Consider the following 9,894-nt stretch of genomic DNA (forward strand, 5'->3'; position numbering starts at 1 on the left):
CTTTTAATTAAATAAAAATCGTCTCTGATTTGGTTTTTATGCTATATGCCAGATCATTAACTGTGAATGTTCTGGCATTTCCAGTGCTGAATGATGACAAAATACCACGTTGTGGGACAAGCCACTCAGAAATGTATCTGTAATAAATAATGTTCTTTCTTTTTATACATCTTGAAATGCTGAGGGTTGAGTGTACGTGAAATCTTTGTTTATGTTTGGCCTTTTCCTGTAGTAAGTAGACTATAACGATATCTACACAGTATACAGAGCGGAGACGAAGGAAAAACAAGAACTTCGTGCTCGAACCCCTAATAATCGCTAAACCCATAAGGACATAGCTTTTAGTGCGAACATCGAGAAAGACGGAAATTTCTACGTCACACGGTCGCAGTGCGCCTGCGCTTTCTATCCTAGCGGGCCGTTATAATCCTCGGCCAATCACAGCCTCACTGAGATTATACATTATTTTAAAAACATACCGTTTTGCTGTTTTCACTTATGAAATTAAAATTATTCCTCACATATTGTACATACTAACCTCAGGCCTGAAGTGATTTAGCGGTGTTAAACGGATGTAGAATGATTATTTAATGACTCAAGAAAACACCTGTTACCGTGGTCGAGCGTCTCTGACCAGGACCAGTCCTCGCTTTGTGCGCACAGCGCCTGTTCAGACCTACGACGAAAAGCATAAACATAAACCCCTCTTCGGGCCGTGGACTGATCTGTGAACGGGAGTATATTCCTTTCGTGGAAATTATAACGTCATTCGTCGAGGGACAGCAAACGGCCAGGGGAATATAGCGTTAGATAATCTAACCTGATACACTTTACAGAGGTAAGTGAATTCGAAACCTATGGCCAGCGTTATATATCAGAACTAGGTGCGTTTGTCTGTAAGGCTGAACACGGCGGTTTCTTTTGTATTATTATTTTTCTTGTCTACCTTAATGTGGAATAGACTTAATGATTACGGAGCCATTTCAGACTGCTAACGTCCTTGCCATGGGACAGATCACAGTTGACTGTAGTTGATTGTTACATGGCGGTGGGTTAGGTGAAAACAACACAGTTTCACCAATATTCACTGTTTAAATGTCACTGTTACGCTGGTCCGTTGCTAAGCTAATGCTCCCGTCTCTGTTGCTTTATAATAAATACGAGTAGTTTATCGCTGTTATTATTAATTACACCCATGTCTGTTCTTAACGTATTAAGTTAGCAACGTCAGATGACGAATATTACAGTTTTATTGGAGGACTATGTTAAATAGCTCGCTGCGTTGTCATGGCATTGACACGCGTTGGGCCTGTCCACCGCAGGGCTGTTAAATTATCATGGGTTACGTGAATGAGCTCCAGGTTTACAAACCTTGTTATTCTAAAGCAGATTCGTCTCGGGAGCCAAAGACGATTCTCTAGATCATGTGTAACAGAGGGTGTAAGTGTATATTTAAGCTTGTCCAACATTTCTAGATTTTTCTACCAATGTGTCCGAGTCGTAGTTGTTCGCTGTAGTCAATATCGCTAATAGCCTACACATCCCATGAAGTAAGGCGGGGTCGAGGACTCTCACATATCAGAGGCTGGAGCTTCAAATCGCTCCCTGCCCCCTACATCATGTAGTATGTAGGTCTTCATAAAATAACGGTTTCTGTATTTACAGATATTATGATTTTATTGAAAGAAAAAGCAACTATATTCAAATAAAGGCACACCATATTTATACTTTATTGCATTTTCTGAATGTAGAAGTTTTTTCAGCTATCTAGTGGACTACATAGGGTGTAGTCAGTCATTGTGAGTAGTGAGATGTTCAGATTCAGCCAGGTTCAATGTAAATAAAATACGGGGATACCTATAAAGTATACAAATGTCTACCACCCCTTTCAAAAAAATTAAACTACTGCACTGTTTACATAACCTGTTATCCTAGTAACCCTTGTGTGTGTGTGTGTGTATGTGCGGTAGGGGTGGGGTGTCATCACATATAATATGAATTTACAAATACAGAAATAAATAAATGACTAAATATTGAATCCAATTAAAAAAAAATCTGATAATTAATGTTCACTCCAAACCGAACTGTGTTAGTAAAGTGACAAAATCAGAGGCAAGGGTGGCATTTGACCCATTGATTGCCTGGGCCCGTAGGTCTTACTTGAAGTGTGTACCTTTGATGAAGTGTACACAACCTTTAATGATGATGTCTAAGGCCTCCTTCAGCTATGTTTGTGTCACTAATCAACCATGCACATTCATGTGTTTTAGGAAAGGATTCTTACTGGTTTCTACAAAATCACCAGTTCCATCAAGAAAACACATTGTAGTTACACATAATGGCACATGGCTCTCTTCACAAGGCTTGAGCACATTTGTTGGGGAAAATTAAAGAATCATAACACCCTACAGCTTTGCACACTTAAGTAGGCACAATCAAACAAGGGGTGCAAGTACTGGCCCAGGGTTTTTCAGCCCTCTTCTTGTCTCACACTTTTACTGCTGCACAAAGGCTCTGGAATACATCATCAATCTTTAAGCCTTACAAAGTCTATATACAGCCCATTCACTGTCAATATTTTAATGATTACCATTAATTTGTTTTGTTTTTTTATGCTTTTTCTTGTTTACATTCAAATCTGAACATAAAATGAACTTATAAACCCCTATGTTTTGCTATCAGTTTAATTCGTTTAATCTTTAGCAGATCTCTACTTGAGCCAAAATATTTAATTTACATTGATATGAATGAGAAGCTGCACATATTGCATATTCTGCTAAAAGTCGTATTATTTGACATCAGCCAAATGATAGCCTAAACCACAAACGCAGCTAGCCATGTGAAACCTTATAATTATTTAGTTAAAATATATAATTTAGAAAGATAATCAAACAACATAGGTATAGAGTTTTCTAAAAGAAGGCCATTTATATTCACTCAAAGGTGCACAAAATCATATCTATTTGAATGCATTGTTTGAGTGTACAATTCACAATTGTTTCGTGTATCTGGTGCACTATGTATGGTCTAGTAAATCGTTCAAGATTCAGACAAGTTCATTGTATCATCTAGGCATACTATGTGTAGTCTAGCTAATCCCACACATAGCATTTCAACTGCTGGGTGAGCAAACTGCGGTACAGAATAAGTGTCAATACTGCCTCATTAAAAGTACCCGAGATAATGAATATTCACTCTGTGACATATGGTTATTGGACATGTTTTTTTTTAGGTTGTTTTGTACCAGAACCAGTAGAAATGGGCTGAAGCTAAACTAAGTATAAGTCCTAAGGCTGGACCTCTTTCCAGCAATCCTTGAATTATGCTATGTTGTATATTCACATTTGGGGCTTATAACATCACCTTTGATGGTAACAGCCAAATAATCTTGGTATTTGAACTATTGAAATATATCATAGTTTTACGGTGAGGAGGTGAACTGCAACTGCATTGACTTGCCTTACTGGATTGCCTAGCTCCTCTAGAACCTCCAAAATTTCAAATAAATTCAACATTTTTGATAAGAAATTATTTTGTACATTTTATGAGTATAGCACAGATTTAAATAATATAAACCAAATTCAGAAGTGTGTATTAAAAAATTAAACAACTTATAAAAGTATTTCCAGTGATAATCTTCAATTACTTCTTTTTGGGTCAACAATAAATAGATGTAAATACACTGAAATTATACTGCAATAAGTTGATTAAATTTAATAATTAAACTATTAATTTGAAGTCAGCTTTTAACACGGTTTCCTCCCAGGGTCCATAAACACACGTTGGTAGGTGGATTGGTGACTCAAAATTGTCCATAGGTGTAAGTGACTGTATGTGTGTATGTTGCCCTGTGAAGGACTGGCGCCCCCTCCATGGTGTATTCCTGCCTTGCGCCCAATGATTCCAGGTAGGCTCTGGACCCACTGCGACCCTGAATTGGATAAGCGGTTACAGATAATGAATTAATGAATAAATTAATTAATTAATTAGTTGCACAAAAGCATGTGAGTGAATTGTCTCTGGCCTCAACCCACCCTACAAACCATTTTTTATCAGTTATACTGAACTATTAAAACTTTTAACTGTAAAAGAATAAATAATCTTGTACAGGTTCATTGAATTTGGGAAAGACTCACAGATAAGTGACTGATGGTTCTGATTGGAGACAAACTGAAAGAGTTTGACCTGCAAGAATTTAGTTAAGGTCAAATATTTTTTCATGACCCCTACTGAGTGCAGTCTTGATTAATCTTCTTTATGGAGTCAGCCCTAGTGCAGATATACTGTTTCAAGAAGATTAAGTAAAACTAATTATTTTTAATTTGTTCTCCATTTGGAACAACTTTCAGAAAATAAATAATTGAATTTTAAAATTATTTTTTTGTTATTTTTGTGAACTGTTATAAATAATGATAATTGATAATGATATTTCCTCCCACAGTCCAAAAACACACGTTGGTAGGTGGATTGGTGACTCAAAAGTGTCCGTAGGTGTGAGTGAATGTGTGTGTGTTGCCCTGTGAAGGACTGGCGCCCCCTCCAGTGTGTGTTCCCGCCTTGCGCCCAATGATTCCAGGTACGCTCTGGACCCACCGCGACCCTGAACTGGATAAGCGGTTACAGATAATGGATGGATGGATGGATATACTTAATTGATAGTGTTGTTCAGCAATAACACTTATGACTGTATAGGTTTTATGTTGATCTTTTAAAGCAATTATATAGTCACTGAAATTAGTACAGGATATGGGTAACTTTTGTAAAAAGGGTGAATGTTTCAAGTATACTGTTCCATAGTTAAAATTATTTTACCATAAAACACTAACCCATGATGCACTAGCACTGCTTGCATTTTTCTGAGTCAGATATTCTCTCTTTCTACAGATGAATCGTCTTGCAGTGGTATGCCTCTGTCTGGCTTTGGGGGTTTCAGTAATGGCAAAACGAGGAGGAGGTGGTGGTTTTAAAGGAGGTTTCGGCTGGGGCAAAGGAGGCAGCTCAAGCAACAAAGGAACAGGCAGCAAAGGGTCTTCATCGAGTGGGACACGTTCACAGCCAGCAAATTACCCTCGTCAGCCACAAGTGCCTAATCAGAATCCACCACCCTACCCTGGCACTGGTGGAGGGTACCCAGGTTCGAACCCAGGAAGAGGGGGTGCTGGAAGCTACCCAAATCAAGGAGGATACCCAGGGCAAGGAGGCTATCCAGGGCAAGGAGGCTATCCAGGGCAAGGAGGATATCCAGGGCAAGGACGGTATCCAAGTCAAGGAGGTTACCCAGGAGTGGGATCATACCCTGGTGCTGGTGCACGCCCAGGAGCAGGATCATATCCAGGTGCAGGTTCATACCCTAACAGCTACCCAGGACGGGGTGCAGGAAACCCTTACCCTCAAGGAGGCTCTTACCCTGGGTACCCAGTTCGAGGAGCCTCTAATCCTGGTTCCTATCCCAATCAATATGGTGGAGGAGTAGGTGGAACAGGAGCAGGGCAGTACCCCTACTGGAACCCTAATAATAAAATTATCAGTCCTCGTTATGGTGGAAACTATGGATATGGTGGTTATGGCTACCCTGGAGCTGGAGGGTCTCCTTTTGCCCAGTCTGTCAATAATATGGGCATGAGACCCTCTCTTCAGTCAAAGGGTTTTGGCAAGCAAGCAATAATGGCTGCTGGAGTTGGTGCTGTGGCTGGCATGGCATTAGGTTACGGTCTGGGAAGTTTTCCACGTCCACACTTTATGTTTCACAGTCCACAGGAAGAATATTACTATAACCACTACATGTATAAACGTTATGGTACAAGACCCTCTGACACAAGCCAAGGCTCTCCAGGTGATGCAGCAGACGGAGCAGGTAATTCTGGATCAAGCTCTACTGGGGCAGGAGCAAATAACCCGTACAATATTTTTCAGAATCCTCTACCACAGTCTTATGACAGATACATGGACAATTGTATGAAGGAAAGAGACTTGTTTAAAGAAGTGGCTGGCAGAAATAAGAGGGCTACAGAAGACTTACAACCACTGGATGCATCACACACTGAAAAGGTCATTGTTCAGCAAGATAATGCAGACAACCCTGAAAGAGAGAAACCTGGAGAGGTTCAGGTACCAGACAACACTACACAGGATGAAGCAACTGGGGAAAAGAGCATGGTCAGTAACACTACAGATAGCCTTCTGCCTTTTGCTGAAAAGCTTACGGGTGCCACAGAGCCACCCTCTCACGCTCAGGAGAACGATGAAGACGACGATACTGTAAGCATAATGGAGATTGGCTATCCTGCCCTGATTGAGCAGCTGAAAGCACGGCGCTGCGTCGAACTTTACATGGTCTATGCAGAAAAGCAGTCACAAAACCGCAGAATTGTTGAGAATGATGTTGCAGGAAGTGGTGCTCAGACCAGGGCCATTAGCCATGAGGTCATGCTTGTGTTGAGCAGCACCATATCCTTGATTATCAGCTCACTGCTATTACACTAATCATAATTTAAGTTTACATAAAAGATTTAGGGCACTCTCTTGAGTTATGTAGGTAGAAGTTGACTACAGAAAAGTTATATCTGTTTTGTGTGGGTAGACAAACAGTTGATATTTAACCCTCTGGGGTGTAAAGACGTTTTCTCAATTTTAGCAAATTCTCTTAAATTCACATTTACATGTCCTTCATCTCCATATGTTTCACATCAACTATTCGGAAACATGTAAATGTGCACTTTATCAAGATTTGAAAAATTGAGAAATTGAGAAAATGTCCTTAGAGTTTATTATGTCATGCCACCATTTCCCAGCTTTGTCTACTTATAACTAATTTGGGAGTTAGATTTACTAAACCATATTTAAGATACTTCTGTTTACCTGATGGACACTGACACATTTCAAGTCACAGAATTACTGTACTCCTCACACCACACTGTATAACTTGTGACCTGTGGTTTGTTGACATGGCAGTGTGCACACTGTATGAGAAATTGTAGACATGATCACACACCAGCTCACACTGGAACCTTCACTTCATTGAGAATTTCAAAGAGACACTGTTCTAAGTGCTACTATTTAAATACATGAAATATGACAATGTCCATACATTTTTAATGACTGCTGGAACCATCTTGGCTGGGTGTTTAGCTATAATTAAGGCCTTGTGCATTCTAGAAACATGGCATTGGGATCTGTTTTCATAACTAACACTTATAGACAAGGATATCTATGAATTTGGCTGCTCTGCTAAAAAGGCACACAAACAATTGTCATTATTATGTTTTCATTTAGTTGTTTGATTAAATGTATTTAATGACATATTTATGTATGTATTTAGACTCTAATGGTTTCTGACTACAAAGTACAATTGTATGCATTTATTTTTGGACATTAGTATACTGTAGATTTGTGTGTCACGCTCATATATATATATATATATATATATATATATATATATATATATATATATATATATATATATTCTGAATTAGCTGAAAACCATTCATCATTTGCAAAATTATAAATGACAAATCACAGTAGTCCCTAAATTTTCATATCTCTTCCAGGTGAAGGAATAGCTCCTCATAACAAACTTGCAGTGAGAACAGGGCTAGAGGAGGAAGAAACATAGAAATTATTGTGATTGTGATTTTGCAAAGCTAATTTGTTCAGAATAGTCAAGATGTGTAAAGATTATATTAGTCTATATGGATGCAGCATATGATACGAATGTACTTATGAGTTCAGAGCACTGTTATTTTTACCTTATGAACTCTTCTAATGTTTATAAAGCTGAATAGTTTTAAGTTATTCATTTTCGGTTTTTGTTTTGTTGTTAATATTTATGTCTGTTGTACTTTTGTTGTGTTAAAATATCAGATCTGCTGTTAATGTCTTTTCAAATTGTTGTTGCATTCATCTTAGATACGTGTGCTATGTTTGGGGTGACTAATTTTGAATACTGCTCTTGATGCCTTTGAATACTGCTCTAGAAGACACTCCGATTTGGTAATTATAAACATGTTGCTATGTTTGTCAGACTGTGGAAACTGCATTAAGTCCAGTATAAAAATGTTTCAGCTTGCTGTAATCATTGCACAGAAAATATACCCCGCTGTAATTGCTATTATTTCTGTGTCCATGCTAAATTTCAAATAAAAACTGTTTGATTGATCTGCTCATAATTGATTGATAATTGTTTGATTGATCTGCTCGTTTGAGACCACTGTAGGTATCGATTCACCTCATCTACTGAAATATTCTTAAAAATGTATTGAGTTTATTGAACATGGAATTTATTTAAATGTATTGATGGTGCTTGTATGGCACAGCCATGAATGCCATTTGTCATAGTTTTTTGTGTATAACAACAAAAAGCTTGCTTTTCCTGTTTATTGTGTTTAGCAATATCCCATTCCAAGAATATAAAGAAAAACGTGATTTGTGTGCAAATCACTACTCAAAATGGTTCTGGAAGCAGCGCTGCCTTTGAGACAGAAGAAATGTAATTGTTTAACAGCCAACAGGAGGGGATGAACGTCATTGGTTACGTTAGGCGGATATTTTGAAATATCTTGCCATGAATTAGTAAATCTCCGCCTAGACCCTTGTGGTTTGCCTGCTCTGACTGACAGAAATTACTTTAATAAATGTGCAAAATACTGTACACTTAGGTCTATTACATAATTTTGTTAGAAGTGTTGCAAAAATGTCAGTATTTTGTTTTACTCAAATGAAGGATAATATAACTCTGTGCCTCTGTTACATTTTTTTCTATTCAAGCAAAACAAAATACTGAAATCTTATCTAAGCTGTATGTGGAAGGCATAGGTGAGCCGGTTTCCCATCATACCCAGTGCACACACACACACTTGTAGAGCAGATGGAGTACTTAAGTACCGTTTTATATATATATATATATATATATATATATACACACCAAATATACCATAGAATCAAGTTCAACTAATTAGATTAAACAAAGAATGTAAAACAATGTTCTATAGCCAATTAGTATCTATAATCTTAGTTCATAATTTTATATTCAACCCTTAACCCTAAATCAGGTACTGTGCACCAGGAGATACACAATCTTTAATGTCATGTAGGAGGCCTGATTGAATGATTTCACCCAGTTAAATTATATATCAAGTCCTGTCTGGTGTGAGTATGTTTGTCAGATCACTTAGTTCATGTTATCCGTCATAGTTTTGTAAACCTGCTCAGAATTCATCATGATCAACAGTGGTGCAGGACTTTCTGACCAACTTTTAATTAATTAATATTATAATCATAGTAATTTGTAATAAGACAATACCATAGCTTTATTAAAATCATTATAACTAGTGTTTTAATATGCTGAAGAAAAAAATTGTCTAAATGTGTTAGTGGTGTTATTCAGCAAACCCCATAGATACGTTGCCAGACTAGGGGTAGAACATTGGTTAATGTGTAGTTTTCAAATTTTAGATTTAAACAGGAAACGTTAATATTCATGGCAAAATATATATAATCATGCACAATATGTTATCACAGTAAAAATATATATTTTCCTCACAGTTAGCTTATTTTATGGCAAAAAGCAGTCTACTCCAGGAATGAGAAAAGCTGCAAGAGATGGAGGAGATCCCTGCAAGCTCCTTTGTGTTGGTGTTTTTTGTCCAAACACTTCAAGTTTTGGTATTTTGAACTTGGGGATGGTTTCACTAATATAAACCAGTAAGTTAAAAAAATACAGAAATGTACTGAGGCCTAGATGTACATCCACTACAAACATGTCTGATGTCATTAAATCAAATGTGCCATCTAAACACAAAGTCCTATATACGGTAAATCTCTATCTGCACTGGAACACACTTGTTTATGAAGAAACATGAGTTTCTTTCTCCTGGGCCTCGTCATCTGCTCTGTCTT

The 9,894-nt window shown here is 37.7% G+C and overlaps 1 protein-coding gene across 1 annotated transcript; it reads left to right on the plus strand.

Annotated features, from left to right (window-relative positions):
• Positions 1-439: 439 nt before the first annotated feature.
• prnprs3 (prion protein, related sequence 3) lies at positions 440-7,396 on the plus strand. The gene is made up of 2 exons (XM_066668288.1): positions 440-838; positions 4,885-7,396. The coding sequence occupies exon 2, from the start codon at positions 4,885-4,887 to the stop codon at positions 6,481-6,483; it is 1,599 nt and encodes a 532-aa protein (XP_066524385.1). The 5' UTR covers positions 440-838; the 3' UTR covers positions 6,484-7,396.
• The last annotated feature ends 2,498 nt before the right edge of the window (positions 7,397-9,894 follow it).

This window comes from Hoplias malabaricus, chromosome 4 (assembly GCF_029633855.1).
Source record: "Hoplias malabaricus isolate fHopMal1 chromosome 4, fHopMal1.hap1, whole genome shotgun sequence".
Classification (NCBI taxonomy): Eukaryota; Metazoa; Chordata; class Actinopteri; order Characiformes; family Erythrinidae; genus Hoplias; species Hoplias malabaricus.

Coding starts and splice junctions, on each gene's coding strand:
- prnprs3 (XM_066668288.1), top strand. CDS start 4,885: ATGAATCGTCTTGCAGTGGTATGCCTCTGTCTGGCTTTGGGGGTTTCA.